This window comes from Sciurus vulgaris, assembly GCF_902686455.1.
Source record: "Sciurus vulgaris genome assembly, chromosome: 1".
Taxonomy (NCBI): domain Eukaryota; kingdom Metazoa; phylum Chordata; class Mammalia; order Rodentia; family Sciuridae; genus Sciurus; species Sciurus vulgaris.
The window spans coordinates 212250398-212270609 of NC_136461.1; the positions used below are offsets into that span (position 1 = coordinate 212250398).

The 20212-nt window shown below is 56.3% G+C and overlaps 1 protein-coding gene across 20 annotated transcripts in view; it reads right to left on the reverse strand.

Annotated features, from left to right (window-relative positions):
• The window catches only part of PLEC (plectin), a 53947-nt gene that overhangs the window by 25589 nt on the left and 8146 nt on the right, over window positions 1–20212 (reverse strand). For 2 of the 20 annotated variants that reach the window (XM_079101248.1, XM_079101246.1), the window contains exon 1: window positions 12675–12822. The exons of 7 other annotated variants lie outside the window; for them this stretch is intronic. In XM_079101248.1, the coding sequence (XP_078957374.1) occupies window positions 12675–12720 (46 nt within the window). In that variant the 5' untranslated portion in view covers window positions 12721–12822. Of the gene's footprint in view, window positions 1–2134; window positions 2484–3672; window positions 3945–4568; window positions 4724–6291; window positions 6373–9305; window positions 10008–12674; window positions 12823–20212 lie in introns of those variants that run through there. 11 more of the 20 variants (XM_079101256.1, XM_079101255.1, XM_079101249.1 and 8 more) reach the window with 7 other exon arrangements.

The following is a 20212-nucleotide window of genomic DNA, read 5'->3' on the forward strand; positions in this document are numbered from 1 at the left end:
CAACCTGTGTGACACCTGTGGGGAGGGCGCCTGCTGCCCATCTGTTTCCTACAGCTCCCCAGCTCACACCTCAGACCCACATCGAGAAGCCACCGTGCCCTATCCTGCGGCTCCCACCTCAGCTCGGCTGCTCTAGCCAGGTTCCAGAGCTTGCCTGGCTCCTGCGAGATCCCTCAGGGGCCCCACAGAGCCCAGCCCAGGCAAGCCAGGCAGAGCACACCTCAGGCGAGAGCAGAGCATAGCTGAGCTCTGACTCATCCAAGCAGGCTCGTCCAGCCAAGCTGCAAGGACACCCCCCCGGGGGTGATGCCGGGGCAGAGGGGAGCACCCCAAGGGGCACAGCCAGTGAGTCAGAGTTGGGGAGGGGGCCTGGACACTGACTCACTGGAAAGGAAACCCCACCTGGGGGCAGGACGAACAGGGGGCTGTTTGCAGTTGGGTGGGGCTCACAGATAGCAGCTGCTCCAGGTTGTAAAAATGTAGAGGATCTGGGCAAAGGGTACAAGGGACTCTGGCTCCCTCAGTTCAGTGGACAGACAGAGCTGCCTATGGCCAGGCTCTGGAACTGCCCAGCCCAACCAACTGCTATAGGAAAGAATGCACCACCCGACCACAAGAATTTTCCAGTCCACACATCTGATTCGATGTGATCCAGCTGCGAGCTGCTGAGGAACAACCTCCTTTCCCACAGCACACAATTCTGGGAAAAGCTCACCCCACCCCCTATGCTTACTGTCTCCTGTGACCACAAGAGGGCACCAAAACCCCACTGGCCTGGGTCTTGAGCCAGGCAGAGGGTCCTTGAGGCCCCACCCCCATGCCTAGGAGCAAGGTCAGCTCCCAGGATTCTGGGAAGTATCTTAAATCCCCCCCACCCCACCCCCCGGACCCAAGAGTACCCCTCAGTATCCAACAGAAGACCCTGCTGTGCCCCTCTGGCCCAGCAGCCCCCACAACCCAGTAGACATCAACTCCTTAACCTCCAAAATCCCAAATCTGACCCCACTAGTCAGTGCTCAGAATACAGTGTGCTTGAGAGTTCCTCACACCCTGAACACATACCTACCCCTCCCCAGGAAGGACCCTCTTGAGTCAGGAAGCCCATGCTACTAGTGGACCACAGAAACAGTACCGGGCGAGGTCCTGCTGAAGGAGCAGGGTGTCATTCTGTTGAGGGGTGCAGACACCACGAGCTCCTGCGAATGGGCCGGGAGAATGGCACGGGGCATTCAGGCAACAGCTGGAACTTGGGGGAGCCAGGGGCTGACGCCCATGAGACATGTGGTCCCCTCCCCAGGCTCCAATTAAGCCCCTTCTCCAGTCTTCTTCCCGCTCCCAGGCCTGCTCCAGCACCCTCCCCCTGGAAGCATTCCTGCTTCTGGATGCCTCCCTCCTGGGAGCACCTTCCAGGGACCGGGACTTCAAGCTTCTGACCTGCCTACTACTTACCTGCTGTAGAGGCTCGCTCCTTCCTATTCACTACCGAAAGGCAACTCCTCCCAGGCTGATGGATCGCTCACCTGTCCTCAGCCTGGCCAGGTCTGCTCCTCAAGCCTACTGTATACCTCAGCGGCCTCTCCCACCTATCTGACCCAGCCCAGGGACTTCCAGCACTGTGCTTCAGCACTCCTGTCTGATCCTGTACAGCCCAAGACAGATGACCCTCAACACCAGCCCAGTGCCCCCACGGCCCTCTGAGGAGGATCATTTCCCGCTTTCTACAGATGTGGCAACAGGCCAGCCAACTTGGTCCTGGGATGGAAACCCCAAGAGTGGAAGGGACCCCGGCGGACACGAGAGAGCCGCGAGTGCGCCGAGGGCCTGAGGCCCCGCCCTCAACACCTCCCTCCCTCCCCACGCCCCTGGCTCGCCGGACCGGGTGCCTGGCAACCTAGGCTGTAGCCCTCTGCCCCACCCACCGCCCACCCGCTACACCAGAGGCAAGCCAACCAGCAAGGAGAGCCTCGCCCCGCCCCACGCCTTCCTGCCCCAGTGTTTCCGCCTTCCTCCCCAGGTGTTTCCGGGGCTCAGAGGCGGGGCCGCACCTGGGCCAGACCTCACCCCTATCCCGGCCCACCTGGCGAGAGCTTCTGCAGCCAGTTCCTACAGCCGGCCACCTAAGGACTGCACCCACCTACGCAGCACAGCTGTCCATAGAGGTAGCCTCTGCGTGCACGCTCGCAGCCCCCGTCCAGCCAACTCGGGAGCTCCAGGACAACCTCCCTCTGCCAGCTGAAGGCGCCGCCTGCCCCCCGGGTGCCTGCCGCAGCCATGAGCCCTAGGCGCCCTGGGTCGCACACAGCAAGCCCTGCTCCCAGCCCGCGCTGAAGGTCCCGGCTCAGCTCTCCACATCCACCTCCACCCGCTGGGCGCCAGGCCCAGACCCGAAGAACCGGCCCCTGCGGGCGCCCCGCCCAGCGCGAGTCAGGAAGCCACGCCCCAGCCCACGGAGTGCATCCCACTCGGCCCCCACCAGGCGGGGGACTACCCTTCAGAACAAGGATGCTTAGAAACTATCCAGGGTCTATGCTCCCTAGTAGGGAACTCAGAATGGAAGCTCCCCATCGATCGACCTCACGGAGACCTCTCCCAGCAGGATACCAGTAGGGGCTGCGGGTGTGGGGGGCACTGCAGAGATGGTGGGCAGAGAATAGCAAGGACAAAACTGAGCTGTCTAAGCCACATGCAGCACTGCAGGGCAGCAAAAGGCAAGGGGGAGCTCCTTTTCCACGTGGGGACAGGCCACAAAACTGGGTCGATGGAGGGCCAGTGCCTGGTCCCCCAAGGAAAACCTCTGAGGACCAGAAACCCTCTACCTGTGCATTCTTTTAAACATCCCCGCCTGCAACTGAGTCACCAGCTCCTGGGAACTCCAGGGCCATGCCTGGAAACCCAAGCCGATTCAGATTCAAGTCTGGAGATCCTACCCCTAAGGACAAGACCCATCAGGTCCTCTAGGGGGCAGCCTGGCCACTCCCCCACAAAGGCGAACCCAGCCCGAGGTGAGCTCCATTAGGGCAGTCCTTCTGGCCGGAAGCCCTGGTGCAGAGCTGCCCAATTCCCATGGGCTGTTCAGGATCCATTCACTTCAGCCCCACCCCATCCTGTGTTGGGCATGGCCGCCTCGGACTATAGCCCAGTAGCTGGTGACTTTGAGCAGGGGAGGGCAGATCACAGCCTGACTGCCTGTCGCAAGGCTGGTTCTGGGCCTTGACCCTGGCTGGAGGCACTCGGGCACCTGCCTCACCTCTGTGCAGCTCAACCCCACACTCTGGGCAGGGGAGGCCACTGTGGGGGGCCACCCCCACCTTGGTCCTGCCCAGGACCGCCCAATGCACCTGCCCCTGTAGATTCTATGCTCATGTCCCTGCTGTGACAGCTGGGGAGGGGGCTTTCTTGAGGAGGCAGGTACTTCTGTGCCCCAAGCCCCCCTCCTGGGTCTCACCCCAGCTTCTCCTTCCACCCACCTGCCCAGACAGACTCCAGGCTGATGACATCTGCAATGCCCCGCCCCTGCCACACCCAGGGAAGCAGTGCAGCAGACACTTTCACAAAACACTGGTGTTTAGAACAGAAGGGGCAGGAGGGAGGCAGACCCTCCGCCCCCAACCCCACTCGCATCCCCATGGTGGGGTGGTGGCTGATGGCAGTGGTGGAGGCAAGGGCGCTTACCTTGCTCATCCTGAGCCTGCCGACGCCCCCTGCGCCAGTGCCACACGGCAGCCAGGGTGACGACATGGCCCACAACTACCAAGGAGGGAAACAGGCTGCCCGTCGGCTCCATGGCTGCCACAAGGAGCAGGCAGAGCTGCCTCTGTGGATCAGGGACTGGCTGCTGCAAAGCCAGACAGCGCCTCCCAGTGTGGAGAGCGAGCAGGGGTGCCCCAGGGACTAGAGCCCGCCCTGCCTGCAGGCTGCCCTGCCTTCAGGGACCGCCCTATGGCACTATCCACCGGCAGTCGGGACACCGTCCGGTCCGCTGCACACACTGCGCTCTTGCCCAGCCTCGGCCCGCCCTCCTCCCTCCAGTGGCTCTTGGCCGCTCCCCACACGGCCCAGCTCAGCTGTCCCTACTCCGAGCAGTCGACGCTCAAGGTTAGCTGGAACCTTAACCCCTGACTACCCACAGCCACACCCGCTGGGAGGAGGGGCCTGCAGGATGAAGCGCCAAGCCACAGGCCCCCAAGCATAGCCTGCGCAGCCTCAGTCCAGGTCGTCCCTCCCAAAGGAAGCCCAGCCTGGCTCCTTGCCCCCATCAGAAGGGGTGCTGAGCCCCCATTCTACTTCCAAGGGTGCCCCCTGGGAACAGCCGCCAGGCATCGTAGGCAGACTGATGCCAATGCTCCGGCTCTAGCTGCACCCCCCACCCCGTTCTGCAGTTGACCCGACTAGGCTCAAAGACATATGGACCCCTCACAAGCCCCAAGCCCCCTTGTAGGGCCTCAGACAGGGTGGGAGGAGAGGCTGGGTGCGGGGGAAGGACACAGCCCCTCACCTCTAAGCCCCAGGCACTGTGGCCCCAGCCCAGCTGGGTTCTCCAAAGACTTTCAAAGGACTGCCCCACCTACCGGGCACGATCTTCATTGGGGACAGCAACAGGAGCCCACGGGGTGGACAGGGAGCGGGCGAGGGGTGTGGGGAGGGTCACAGGCCCCTTAGAGGCAGCAAGCCCGGCAGCGGCGGCAGTAGAGGCGAGGTGGGAGGAGGGCACAACCGTGCGTGCCGCTGTCAGCAGCAGTTCATGGGGGAGGGGAGTGTTGGGCAGGGGGCCCAGGGGGATATAAATATCCAAGGAGGGCAAGCAAGGCCCGTCACTTGTCCAGACTTAGAACATGACGCGCACAGTAAGGACACCCAGGCCTGGGGCTCGGTGGAGTCTCCACCAGCTGGGCTGGGCGGCGCCACTGACACTCACACCCCCCCTCCCACTGGTAATGCTGTAAGGAACTGCCTGGCCTCAGGACCCACCTCAGAACAAGACACAGGGGCTAGGGCTCATGTGACCCCTGCCCTGCCCACCTCCCGGGGTGCTCTTGGGAAGCACCAGATGGGTCAATGGGGTGATATGACTTTCTCCCAGAGGGCCCTGCGCAAGTCACTCAACACCACACCTGGCCCTAGGGTGAACAAGACAGTCTCCCCAAGGTCACACTACCAGCCAGAGACCCAGGCAGCCCCAAACTGGGGCCCAGGCCACATGAACAAGTGCCCGCCCCATAGCACTGGGCTGCCCCTCCCCGCCCGAGGCCTCTCTCCTGGTGTCCCCTTGTGGTCTGGAATGGGGAAAGCCCTCCCCAGATACCTCAGCAACCCTGTGATGTGGAAGGCAGGGGTCAGAGGCAGTCCATGCCACATCCCCTATATCCAGTGCTGGCCCAGTTCCTGGTGCTCCTGGGGAAACAGATGTGCATGTGCAGGACTGTGTGAAGGGGACAGGATCCTGTTCTCTCCTCCAGGAACCCAGTCCTTGCTCAAAGGTGGCAGAGGAGCTGAACAGTCCTACCCCATTTTGTCGCACTTCCTGTGTCAAGCACCATTCTGTTTTAATCCCAGCAAACCCTATAAAGTCAGTCCTACGCCATGAGTGAGAAAACCAAGGCAGGAAAACAGTGAGGAGCTGGCCCATGGCCCCACTCTACACAGCCTAAGCCTTCAGCAAAGCTCAGCAATCCAGTCTTGGTCCCGGACCACCAGGTGGGCACCCTGTCCATACGGGGGAGATGTGGGGGTAGGGGAACTGAGGAAAAGACTGGGCCCACCTAATCCCCCTGCTTTCCAGTTCCACACTTCAGAAACTCATTTCTGAAGGAAACTGGCCTTCAGTGGCCAGGTCTAGGTGGCCAAGGATTGCATTGCTCAGGAAGCCCAGAGGATCAGGGACACCAGCTGCCCAAAAGGCAGGCCAGAGAGGGCCCGATTCCCAGTCCAGCCCATGGCAGTAGCTGGCCAGAAGTGGACAGAGGCTGAACCAGGCAGGCACAGTCCTTGGCCCTCTCACCTGGCCCCATGCATGGACTCAGAAGCCTAAGTCCCCACTGCTTGTGTAAGGTCTGGTCCCAGAGGAAGGAGTGCCCCAGGCTGTGAGCAGCCACCCCACTACCTTCCACTATTCTGGAACACCCTACATTCTACATGCACACACCAGGGACAGCTCTGAGGAGGCCACCTCATCCTTGCACCCCAAGTTCTGATGCCTGAGGTCATTAGAACTGAGGAAAGGGGGAAGTCCAGGCTCCTGCAGCAGACTGCCAAGTCCCTTCCTCTACAGCCCATGCTGCTACCATGCCCTACCTTGGCCCAGCTGGATCAGCTCCTCCATGCTGTACCTGTCCATGGCTGCTGGCTGGGTCAGGCTGTTCCCAGGGCAAGCAGAAAGGAAAGCAAGGCAGGAAGGAGGGAAGGGGTGGGAGGGTTCGCTCTTACCCTGGCCTCCCCACCCAGCTCTGGGACAGTGGCTCCTCCTCACAGCCACCCCTTAGTCAGACGGCTGAGCAGGGACCAACGGGCCAAACCAGCCCAGGCAGATGGGCCTGGGGTGCAGGAGACAGGCCTGCCTCAATCCCTGAGCCCTGGGGCTCAGCCCAGTGGTCTTGCCTACTGAGCCTGCCCTGCCCCACCCACCCACAGCCTCCTCTTCCCTTCACAGGCCCAACCAGCCCAGCCCCATCGCACCACCCACCCACATTCCAGGCATCCATGTGCCCAGTGCATTCCACGCAGCCATGTGGAAGCAGAGTCCCACGCTTCTCCGCCCATCGACACCCACATTGCCTCAGCCCCCAAGGCCAGTTGCTTCTTCTGCCCGAGTCCCCCAGAACCAGCTAAGTTCCCAGGCACTGTGGTCTCTGGCCTGGGCAAATGTGATACCTTCTAACCATCTATACCTCCCTCCAGCTGTGCAGGATCTGGGAGAGGCAAACCTAATCCAAAACTTGGGTAGAAACCTGCCCAAGATCTTCACAACTTCCCCAAACAAGCAAGATGACTACTGTGCAAAGCTATCACCATCCCCAGAACCTGCCAGGACCCACAGCCCACCGAACAGGTGCTCTGTAGCTGTGAAGAGGACAAGGCAGTTCCATGTCTCCTCCAACAGGGAGAGCCACATGGGAAAGTCAGGCTATGCAGCTGCATGTGTGTGGAGAGAGGAGAGGCCATGTCAACATGTGGCCCCTGCTTACACGGCATGATATCCCTCCAGGAAGACAGGCCCAAAAAGCATTTTCTCTACGTACTTCTGGGTTCATTCTGAATTCCAAGCCAGGCAAAGCATTATTATTTGGAGTATAAATGAAACTCCCATATAAACCGCTCCAGTAGGTTTCCGCCCCACAAGGAAACCCCAGGCTGGGCTTCCTGTATCCTGACCCTCTGGCCCAGGTCACATCCTTCTACTACCCACTGGAGGGGCCATGCCATGGGAAAGACAGGGCCTCCATGGTTCATTATTTGTTTGCTTGTAAAGTAAAAAGCTGACGTTTTAGGTGTGCTCAGAAATGCCCCAGCCTGTAGAAAGCTATCATGCTCCTGCCACCAACATGGGCCTGGGGGCACAGCCCTGGCCCCAAACCACAGCCAGTACCAAAAGCCCCATTCTCAGCCCTGCAGGGTGAAGGGGAGGGAGAGAACCGCCTGCCGCCCTGACTCAGCCTGAAGCTGGAACTCATTTCCTGTTGGAAACTCTGAGCTGCCACCAGGGCGGCTGTGGCTGGGAAGGGAAGACTGAGTCACCTCTGTTTGAGATGGGGGGGTGCCCTCTACTCTGCCCACTGTGGCCACACCCAGAACCCCTCCAGGTTCTACTGCCAACTGCCTGCCCAGCTAGCCCCGCCTGAACAAGGACAAGGACAAGGAAGGAAGGCAAGAAAAGAAAGGGAGGGGAGGGCTCCTTCCCACTGACCACACCCACGACCACAGAATGGAAGAGGCTGCTCCACACTATGGCTGAGGGTGGGCAGGGGCCCCAGGTCAGGGAAAGGCCCCAAATGAAGGCCCCACGGGTTAGGACCCTAGTGCTGGCCAAGCATTCTTCTCTTCATGCCTCCGCCCAGAGATATTGTCACCTGTTTGCAGGGAAGCTGGAGAGGCCACTGACTTGCCCAAGGCCGGGGGAGAGCTGGAAGCCACCCTTCATCCCACAGCCTCCGTGACCCTTCAGATGTGTTTCCTCAGCAAGGCCTTAGTGATCCAACCAAACAGACCAGACCCAGGGCTCCTCTTCTTCAGTACTCTGCCCAAGCAGCAGTGCCCAGCATGGGGCCTGCACCTGGGTCCCCTGCAAACTCCTGCCTGCCTTGTGAGCCTCACCCCAGACTCTCTTCCCAGTTCTCTAAGCTTCTCCCCAGGTGTCAAGCCACAAAGAGGGAGGTGGGGGATGAGCCTGCCTTGTACTGAGGGGTCCAGGCTGCCCTGAGTTGGCAATGAGTGCAGTGTGCCCCAAGAGGGCACATGAGCCTCAGGCACAGGACATCTCTGCCCACCTGGGTCCTGTGGACCCACGAGCTTAGGGACAGAGGGAAAGGGTCTCTGGTAGGCCCTGGGTTGATGGGACCAATCTCTTTCTCTGAGACCTGGTTCCCAACTGGGAAGGAATTACCTGACCCTGCACCAGACCTAGGACCCCCTACACCCTGACCTCTGCCCTGCAAGGGGCACTCCTTCCTGGGTTCTGCTCCTCTACCACCAGGCCATGGCCAACCCTGAGTCAGCCAAACATCCAATCATGGGGGGCACTCAGTACTCTCCATGCAATAGGGAAACTGAGCCAAACAACCATGGGTGGGGTGTGGGGAGGTAGGGGATATGTCACCCCACCTTGCAGACTCTAGGCTCAGTGGTCAAGCAGTTTGCCCAGGCCACACTGCCAGAAAGTAGCTAGACCCATCCCACGCCACCAGCTCTTCTGCATGCGCCCCCCAACTCCTGAACAAAGGGACATCAACAGACAGTCTCTTGGGATGGAAAAGGAATGAATGGGGGCAAAGGAAAGGACAGTGGTCAAGAGAGTGGCCCCACCTGAAACAATAGCTGGTCCCACCAGTCCAGGCCCCGCCCCCACTGGGATGTGCCTGTCTCACTCCAATAAGGTCCCCGACTCAGGAGGAGGAGCCCAGTAGGTCCACTGACCACAGCACCCAGCACCCTCAGGCAGAGAGGGTGCCACCTGCTGGTGTCAGCAAAGCGCCCAGCACTCATGCTGCCCACCCTTCCCCAACAGGCCCAAGCCTGGGCACTGTAGACATCCACATCCCCCTTCCCACCCGTCTTGGTCTGGAGCTAGGATGCAGCTGACCTGTGGCTGGAATAGGCCTGGCTAGGGTTCCCAGAGTGGTGACAGGTACCACAGGGGCTTCAGGTGACCCCTCCTCAGCTTCCTTCCGGCGGTAGGCCCGCCGTTCCTCTGGGGCAGGGTCCTCAGATGGCAGAGGCCCCCGCTTGGGCGGACAGCCCAGGGGACCCTGCATGGCCTGCACATGGGGAGTGCGACGTGCAGGCATCACCATGGCGACAGGGCGGCGCACACGCTGCAGGGAGGCAGGCAAGATCTCAGGTGGCAGGTGCAGGTGCTGGCGTAGGTGGGCGATGCCCTCATTGGTCAGGAACCAGTAGAAGTGGCGCCAGGCAAAGGTCTCCCGCACCAGGCCCCGAGCCCGCAGAGAGGCCATGGCACGCATGACCTGCAGGTTGGTGACACCAGGCACGTGGGGGTGCAGGCTACGGGGCCGCCGGTCCTTCTTGGCCACCATCACCCCTTCGCGGAAGAGCACCTCATAGATGGCCCGCAGCTGGTCCAGCGGCATGAGCATGCCAGCCACCATGGCTGCTTAGAGCTGGCTGGTTGGCACAGGGGCAAGAGCAGCAGGCGGAGCACAGTGAGGAGGCCGATTAGGCTTCCTCAGCACAGGGTGCAACGGGGCCAGCAGCAGGCAGGCAGGCAGGCAGACTCCTGCACTAAGTGCAAGGCGGCAGACTCAGGGAAGAGGCTCCAGCGCCCGGCTCTGTGGATTCCTGCCGGCACTACCGCCTGCCCGCCCTCCAGGACGCCTGGGCCGGCCCCCTCTGACTCAGCAGCAGGGACGGCCCCTCCCACCCACAGCCAACGGCCCCTTGCAGAGTGGGGGCCATCTCCAGGCAGTGGTCACCCCAATGGTCACCCCCCACCCCTCCTGGCCCCCATGGCTCCAATGTCAGAAATTACATCAGTTTCTAAAACACTTCTTTAAGGTTCCTAAGTCTGTGTGGGGAGGATTAGGGGGTAATATGAACCAAGAATCCCAGAAAAGGGTGGCAGAATGGGCAGAAGGCAGGGAGCAGAGAAGACAGGAGGGGTCCATAGCCTGGGGAGCCCACCCAGGGGTTTGGTTCCAGAAGTCATGGAATCACAAGGGTCCGCAGTGAAAATGTTGAGGTGCCTGGAATGGGGGAAGGTGAGGTCCAAGAGTGGAGGACTGTGGTCTGGGGAGGAAGCTGGGGTCTTGGAGGGCAGAGGTCTAAGTGGGAAACAGCAAGGGGCAGTTGTCAAGAGCACATGGACAGGCAGGTGCCAGTGCCACTGGCTGCTGTCCACCAGGCAAGCAAAGGGACAGAGTCCCCACTTCCAAATGGCACCACATTTAACTCTTCCCATTCCAGGCCAGATTAGGGGCAGTCCAGAAACAACATCTACTACCAGCCCAGGGCATGCTGAGAGGAACACAGGGTGGGGGCTCCGGGTGGGGCCTCTATCCACCCCCATCTCCAGGACAGCTGTCAGAAGCCAGGGATTCCCACCTGCCTCAGGGAATCAAAGTCATTAAGTCCCTGCCACCCCAGGCCTGGTGCCCCTGCCACCCACACAGACTCTCCACTGGGGCTGCCTGAGTGCCTGCCTGTGGCCAGAGTGACAGATGATAGGGAAAGGATCCCATGAGTGTCAGATGCCCACCAGAAAGGAAGAGGAAACTGCCACGTGAGACCCTGGGAGCTGAGTTACCCAGCCATACCCATCTTCACCCCAAGGCCCCCGAAGCTGATATCCTATGCTCCCATCCCACCCAAAACCCCAACTCTCCAGGCGGTGCCCCCTCAACCCCCACCCAGATCCACTCTCCGCAGGTTGACACACCCATTCCCACCAAGCACAGCAAACCCCGGAACTGATTATAAATAGGGCGGGGGTGGGGGATCTTGCGGTGGGAGGCACTGGCCAGCAGGCAGGCAGGCAGCCAACAAAGCAGTGTGGGGAGGGTTTATGGGCTGTCTCCATGGCGCCCAGGCAGGCTCCAAACAGCACACCCAAACACACACAGACGCACACACACTGGCAGCGTGGCTGCACGGTGGAAAGTGAAGGCTCAGCCAACTGTTCCCAAAGCCCTCCTGCGCCAGCTCCATGCGGCAGGGCTCACCCTGAGCCCTGCCCCCAACCAGCCCAGGCGAGGAGGCAGGCTCTGGGAGGGCGGGCCACCAGTCCTAGGCAGAACAGCAGAAGGGCAGTGGGCAGCGGCCACACCCCTCAGCTGCAGCACCCAAGGACCCTTCACAACACAGGGGCTGTGGTTTTGGGAACAAGCACTTGCTGAGACCCAGACCAGTGACCACAGAAGTTCCCATTCTCTTGAACTGGGCCCCAGCACTGCCCTCAACCTCTGGCTCTTCCCATCCTGCCTGTCACCAGCCCCTCCCTCACTCACCCAATACATGGCTAGATCGTCCTGGCATGATTTCCTAACCCAGTCTCCTCCAATCTCCAATCCCCCATCAAACAAACCCATGGCTTCCACAGTCCCCAAACGATCCCAAGCCACACTGCAGGCCCCCTAAGCCGCTGGACCTGTCTCTTCTGCACAGGCCTACCTAAGTGTCCCGTGTAGTAGCCAACCCTCCAACCCACCCACTACCTATGCTAGTAGCTCTCAGATCCGGAGCAAGGGGGCGGGGCTCAGTGGGGAATCCCCCAAACCAGCAAGAGCGCCAGCAGCCCTGGGACAGAGGGATTCCCCCACCCCAACAGACACGCACCCCTGATCTAGGTCTGGGAACTCCCACCAGGTCCTTGGGCTGAGAGAACGACCCCTACCCAGCCCCACCCTGTGGAACCGCAACCACAGTTGCTGATTCAGCACTGGGAGGGACAGAGAACACACGATGGCCGGTGGTCGGCCCCTCTCCCCTGACTCCAGGCCTCTTTGGGTTTCCAGAGCAACCAGTTAGGAGGCCTTGGGCAGCCCCCAGCACCCCCCTCCCCCCGCCCTGACAAAGAGCCGCAGTGTGGCCTTGCCCAGGGCCAGCCCGCCGGCGCCTCAGCACAGCAATCCCCACAGCCCTACCCCGCCCCCTCGGACGCCAGGCTGCTGGGCGGCAGGCTGGGGCGGAGGAGTAAGCGGCCAACTGCGGTAGGGCTGAGCTCCCACGGTGTCCGGTCCCGCCTCTGCCGCTGCTACGGCTTGCTCCGCCCCTGACACTCACTGCAGGACTAGAGTTGCTGCAGGAGCCACCCCCTCCTCCCCACCATCACCAGGAGAACCTCTGCACCAGGAGGAGCCCTGGTGGGGAATTAGCCTGCGGTCTCCTGTGCCTTCACACAGCACACCCCAGCGCTGCCCACCGGCCGGCAGATCCTGACTGCCTCCTGCGGGAGACTGCATCTAGCCAGAGGTCACTGCATGGCTGGAGCAGTGCCCCCCGTATCCCACCTTTGAGGGAGCTGATCTCGTGCTGGATGGCTCTCGAGGGGTCCATGTCTCTGACGGGGCCTGAAGGTGATGTAGCAGTCGCCACGCGGAGTCCAGCCCCGCACCGAACTGCCCTGGCCAGCGCCGCAGGCTGGAGGAGGAGCCGGGAGGTGTGGGGCGGATCTGGCCAGTCCGAGGCGGGGCTTCGACTGATCAATGTGCTGGACAAGGCTGCCCTGGGCGCATGCTCCCAGCCATGGATCGCTCCACCCACTCCTTCCTAACCTGCTGTCCCACGCCTGAGACCCAGCCAGACAGCATGGCCATGAGACTGCAGTGTGGCACATCCAAACAGCCCACCCCACAGTCCCCAGCCTCCACTACCCAGAGCCATACCTGGAATGGCCTGCAGAAACCATAAGCACAGGGCCTGTCCCTGGCCTTGAAGTCCAAACCACCCACTCCCTGCAGTAGACAACACCCCAGTGCACACTCCAAGGACCTCCTCAAGCAGCCTTCCCTGGGCAGGGACTGGAGGGCTGTCACTGTCATGCCCCAGGACCCTGGATTAGGCCCATTCACCCAGGAGAAGTGGTGGCAATACCCTTCCTTTGGGCCCCATCCCTTGCTCAAGCCCTTCTCCAACATGCCCCTGGATCACCCCACTGGTCCTATGGCTCAAGATGCTTCCATGCCCCAGGGAGCCCAGCACAAGCCCTAGCTTCTGCCTCCCCTAGCCAGGATGGTCTTGGATTCCCTTGTCTGCCCAGCTCTGCAGGTACCCAACTAACCACCACTCAGTGATTTAGGCCAAAACCCTGGGGTCATCTTCCTTTATAGCCAACCCCACGGGACCTGCTGGTACTGACTGTGCATCCCTTTGTCACCATCTCCATTGCCACCAGAATGACGTGCAGCTTCTTGCTGAGACTGACCCTACCTCTCCACCACCACCAGGGTCCCAGGAGCAGGGCAGTGGACTGTCACTCCTGCCTTTTTGGGAGACCATCTGGGCTGCAGGAAGATACCAGCTCTGCCTCTGTCCATGCTGCAGAAGTCATCAGGGAACACATGGGCCATGTCCCCATCATGGGGCATACACCCCAGGTCCTCTGTGCTGGGCGGGCACTGTGGAACAGAGGTGACCTTTCAAGATGCACCACTAACTAGCCTCATCCCCTGAAGACCCAAGTCTCCATCCTGGCCTCTCAGATCCACACCCTGCCAGGCAGGATACCACCTTAGGGTGCCTGCCCTTTCTGCAGGCAGACCTGCTGTGTGCCTGGCCAGGGCTGCAGGGTGTGGCAAGGACACATGCACAGGCTCACAGGCAAAGACACTGCAAGTGCCAGTCCCTGCTGGGCTCCAGGCCCAGAAGGTCTGGGGTCCCTCAGTCTCCACCTTGCTCTCCCTGGGGCTCAACCAATCTAGGGCACAAGTGGGACTCAGGAAACACCAGGTGCCTGAATATTTGGGGAAAATAATGAAGTGTGGAATTAAAACAGAATTTTGTGGATTCTTACAGTTCAATTCCTACTTTTTTACTAAGTTATGTCTGGATAAATCTAGATGCAGCCTACAAGTGAACAGTACTTCTGTATTAAGCCTCAAACAAAACTGAGAGATATTTATAAACAGATATAAATACTACGGGAAAGTTCACACATGAATCAATGCTGGTTCTATTTTTTTAAATGTATGAAATTAAATGTCATAAGATCACAGTTTAAGCTAAAACTTAACTTGAAAAGTGAAAAGTGAGGCAGACAACTGTTCTGAGAAGGAAGGTTCCAGGGGGTCCTACACTGACCGGGCCCTGAACTTATACCCTCAACTCGGGTGTGTGACCACCTGCAGCCAAGGGACTCTTGGGAAAGCTACTGCAGCTAAAAAGTCCAGTGAAGAAACCCCATCAGCCTGCCCTACCCAACAAACTGGAATAGCAGCCATGTGTGTGACCTTGAAAGATGGGATGGGTCTAGCCCACAAAGGAAGAGGGATAGCTATGCAAAGGCCCTGAGGCAAAAGCAACCTAGTCTAGCCAGTCCCAAAGAATGTGGGAGTGGCAAGAGCCAAGAGAGGGTGCTGGAGACCCAGACCCGAGGGCAGGAATGTCAACAGGACAGGCAGATGGTGGCTGGTGGTGAAGAGCCTGGGGCAAGAGATGCAGGCCATGGGGAGTCAGTAAAGAAGAGGCTGGACACGCCTGGTTGTGCAGTTCTAGCTGGTCAGAAACAAAGTCTGGACCCTCAACAGTGCTCAGCTTTTATCCCCTCACTGCCCAAGAGCTCTCACCACACTGGGTCCCAATCCCTGGATCGCAAACAAGTTTTACTGAAAAAGCACATGGGTCTGTGAGTGTGCAGGACACCCCTGCTAGGGGGCGCTCACCAAATGCAGCAGGAAACACTCAGTCTCCAGCTTGTTCTGGCCACCTGTGGGGCCCTCCAGACAGCTGGCAGACTGACCCAGCACAGCTCCCCATTCCCACGGAGAATCCCATGAATTCACCTGGGCCAGGGAATCACCCTGGGCAAAGCTAAGCCCTCTCTCAAAGCTTTCTGCCAATTCCAAGAGGCAGTGAACACCCTTGGGGCTCCAGAGCTCAGGCCAGGCCCTGCCTCCTACACAGAACAGCTTCCTCCTCACAAGTCCCCTCGGCCTGGCAGGCTTGGCCATAGGTGCAGGCCAAGGAGGTGGCTTCTGATCTTGCCCCCACACACTCCACCTGCACATGATATAGTCCCACCCCTGAGGATCTGCCTATTGCTCGTCCTCAGCTTATTGTCCCCCCAGCTCTACCCATCTTAGATCTTGCCCAGGCATCCTCCACTCAGGACTCACCAGTGGTAGCAGAGCACGTCAGTGGGAGGTGATCTGGGTGATCCTGGGCAGGATGACCTGTGACAGCTGTGGCCCTGCCAGCAGACGCGTTCCACCCAGCAGAGACCAAGCCAACAAAACCACAGCAGAATATCCCTGTAGATGATGTCCTCTCCTGACACATACCTCCCCCATGTGCTCCCTGCCTGGACTTGCACAAGACCAGGGGAGACAGCCCACCTGCACCACATGGCCTCTGCCCCATGTGGTGCAGGTGGTGCAGCCCAGGCCTCAACCTCTGGGGTGCCACGGTACTTCTGAGGGAGGAGAGCCTTCCTCTATGTGAGAGACCTCCCCTGCACTGGGCACGGCTCTGATGGGCTCAGCCCAAGCCCAGAACACAGCTAGATGGAGTGTCCCCCAGGGATCCTGGAGGCCCAGGACGCAGAGATTATCCCTCTGGGCCCATTCACCTCTTTGCCACTACCACCCAGTACCACAATATCACCAAAACCAGAGGTCCACCAGAAACTAATCTGGAAGGAGGTCCTGGATCCCAGCCACGGGACCCATAATGGGTTGACAGAGCAGCACAGGCCCCGCAGCACCTCCCGCCTCCCTTCCCAGCCTGGTCTGGCAGTTTGAGCACCTTGGCCCCTCCTCAGGCACTTCGGTCTCAGTCATCTCCAGTTTTAGACACTCAAAGCTCAACTCCTGCTCTTCTTCCCTCCCTGATACACATGTCCCTCTGTCCCCAGGCTCCATCTCCACAGGAATTCCTGCAGTGTCCAGCTCGGAGTCCACCTGTCCCTCCCATGTACCTTAGGGTAGGGTTTGGCTTAGGGCTACAAGGTGCAGCAAGACATGGACCCTGCTTTCAGGAAGCTGAGTGTGGTGGGAAAAGAGATGTTTAAAATCTTCCTTGTCACCCACAAACCCACCTCCAGACCCTGAGACGACACCCAGTCTCATATATCTCAGCCCATAACAAATTCCATACAGGTTAAAGGTGGAGACATTAAGAAAAAATGAACCCATACCAGAAGAAATTCTTGTATGATGATTTTTATAAAGGAAAGCCATTCAAAGCACAGCATAAAATCCAAAGGTCATAAAAGACTGATGAATTTTAAGTTGATGAGGCCAGGCCCAGTGGTAGCACCTAGAGTCCCAGTTCCTCAGGAGGTTGAGGTGGGAGGATCACTTGAGGCCAAGAGTTCAAGGCCAGCCTGGGCAACACAGGAAGATCCTGTCATAAATAAATAATCAATCAACCAATCAATCAATCTGGCCAAAAACGCCATAATCAAAAGTAAGCCAAAAACTGTCCCATGTCAAATAGGGATTGAACCTAAGGTGCTTTACCACTGAGTCAAAACTCCAGTCGTTTTTATTTTAAGACAGGGTCTCAGTTGCTGGGAATCTGAGTTGCTGAGGCTAACCTCAAACATGTGAACCTCCTGCCTCAGACTCCAGTGTCACTGGGATTACAGGAGTGCACCACCACCCTTGCTCACAAGGGACCCCTTTAAGACCTAAAAAGCTGTTTCATGAACTAGATGCTGATCACAAGGCAGCTTTCCAATTTAAGATATATATGAAAAATTTGTACACTTTTCTGTAGAAATGATGTACTTCAATAAAAACTTTACATAGTGAAGAGAGAGTCTACAGAGTGGGGGAAAATCTTTGCCACACGCACTTCAGATAGCGCACTCATCACCAAAATTTATAAAGAACTTAAAAAACCTTACACCAAAAATATAATAACCCAATCAATAAATGGGCTAAGGAAATGGGCACACACTTCACAGAAGAAGATCTACAAGCAATCAACAGATATATGAAAAAATGTTCAACATCTCTAGTAATAAGAGAAATGCAAACAAAAACTATCCTAAGATTTCATCTCACTCCAATTAGAATGGCGATTATCAAGAACACAAGGGGCTGGGGAGATAGCTCAGTCGGTAAAGTGCTTGCCTTGCAAGCACAAGGCCGTGGGTTCAATTCCCAGTACCAAAAAAAAAAAGAATACAAGCAATAATAAGTGTTGGCAAGAATGTGAGGGAAAAGGCACACTAATACATTGCTGGTGGAGTTGCAAATTGGTGCAGCTACTCTGGAAAGCAGTATGGAGATTCCTCAAAAAACTTAGAATGGACCCACCATTTGACCCAGCTATCCCACTCCTTGGCCTACACCCAAAGGACTGAAAATCAGCATACTACAGAGATACGGTAACATCAATGTTTATAGCAGTTCAATTCACAATAGCTAGATTGTGGAACCAACTGAGATGTCCTTCAGTAGATGAATAGATAAAGAAACTGTGGTATATATACACAATGGAATATTACTCAGCCATAAAGAATAAAATTATGGTATTTGCAGGTAAATGAATGGAGTTAGAGAATATCATGCTAAGTGAAATAAGCCACTCCCAAAAAACCAAAGCCTGAATGATTTCTCTGATAAATGGATGATGATACATAATGAGGGAGTAAGGGAAGAATGGAGGAAGGATGGATTGTGTAGAGGGAAATGAGGGATGGGGAGGGGGCGGGGGGGAAGGAAAGATAATGGAATGAGACAAATATCATTACCCTATGTACATGTATGATTACACAAAGGTTCATATACAACCAGAGAAATGAAAGTTGTACCCCATTTGTATACAATGAATCAAAAAAAATTTTTTAAGTTTTTTAAAAGTTTACATAAAAAAGTAACAAACCGGGTGCCACTGCCTGCAATTCTCGCTGAGGTAGGAGGATTGAGGGTTTGAGGCTAGCCTGGAAAACTTAGCTAGACCCTATCTCAAATTTTTCATTTATTTTTATTTCACTAATTTATGAGTTTATTTTTGGTACTGGGTATCAAATCCTAGGGCACTCTATTACTGAGCTATACACCCATCCCTTTTTCTTTTTTATTTTGAAACAGGGTCATGCTAAACTTCCCAGGTTGTTCTTAAACTTGTGATCTTCCTGCTTCAGCCTCCTGAGTAGCTGGGATTACAAGCATGCTCCATCACACCTGGCTCAAAATAAAAATTTTAAAAAGGGCTAGGGACGTAACTCAGTGGAAGAACACTTGCCTAGCATGTGCTATTCAATCCTCAGTACTGAGAAAAAAAAAGTAACAAACAGAAAATTTTGAAACACATATAACATATAAGGAAGTCAATAAAGAGATCTCAAAAATTAAAAAATAAATTTTTAAAAATCTTACCTGAATAACACTTTTGAAAAGGCAACTCATAAAAGGTGAAAAAGGGAGCTGGGAATGTGGCTCAGTGGTGACACACTTGCCTAGCACATGTGAGGCCCTGGGTTCAATCTCAGCACTACACACGCATACAAATTTCATAAAAGATGGAAAAGAAAATGATCAATTAGTCTATGAAATGATCTCACCTTTGTAAATAATTAAAGAATGCAAATTAAGACAGATGAACAAGTGACTAAAGAAAGCCTGCCCATTTCTGTTGGGCTCACCTGTACCACACAACTTGGTAGCCAGATGCAGCAGCACCTATCTGTGATTCCAGCTACTCAGGAGACTAAGGCGGAAGGATCGAGGAGCAGAAGCCAGCCTGGGCAACTCAGAAAGACGCTGTTTCAAAATTTTTAAAAAAGGATGGAGATGCAGCTCAGAACACTTGCCTAGCACACATGAGACCCTGGGATTAATCCCTAGTATGGCAGAAAAGCACTCCACTGTTTTAAAACAATAAGTCCGATGTCCATCTGAAAGGGTCAAGTAAAAAAACTGTGGTGCTTTCATGTAAGGGATATTTGAAGGCATCTGAAGGCATGAGGCTATCATCTGAAGGCATGAGGCTATCAACACTACTCAACATGGGAAGAAGAATCTTTTCAGCAAATGGTGCTGGGACCACTGGATACACACACACACAGCATGAAGGTGGACCTTTCTCTCACCACACACAAAATCAACTCCAAATAGATCAAAGACTTCAATGAGAACCTAAAACTATAAACTCCTTTCCCTTTTTGGTATATACTAAGCTACATCGCCAGCCTTTTCTTTTTTTTTTTTAATTGTGTATTTTGCCAGGTGCAGTGGCACACCCTTGTAATCCCAGCAGCTCCAGAGGCTGATACAGGAAGAGCTCAAGTTCAAAGACAGCCTCAGCAACATAGTGAGGCCCTAAGCAACTTAGTGAGACCCTGTCTCTAAATAAAATATTAAAAAGGACTGGGGATGTGGCTCAGTGGTTAAGTGCCCTTGGGTTCAATCCCTAAAAATAAAATCGCTTATTTTATTTTTTATTTTGAGATAGGGTCTCACTAAGTTGTCAATCCTGGACTTTAACTTGTGATCCCCCTGCCTCAGGCTCCTGAGTTGCTGGGATTACAGGTGTGCATCACTGCACCCATCTTATAAAACTTCAAAAGAAAACACAGGCATAAATTGTTGTGACTACATAAGACTATATATGTCATACCAAATGCACAAGCAACTAAGAAAAAAAGAGAGAAATCAGACTCATAAAAATCAAACTTATATGCTTCAAGCTGGACAGGGTGGCACATACCAATAAACCCAGCAGCTCCAGACACTGAGGCAGGAGGATGGCAAGGTCAAGGCTGGACTCAGCCACTGAGCAAGACCCTGCCTCGAAACAAAAAATGAAAAGGACTGAGGATGTAGCTCACTGGTAGAGATCCCTGGGTTCACTAAACCTCAGTATGGAAGGAGGAGGGAAG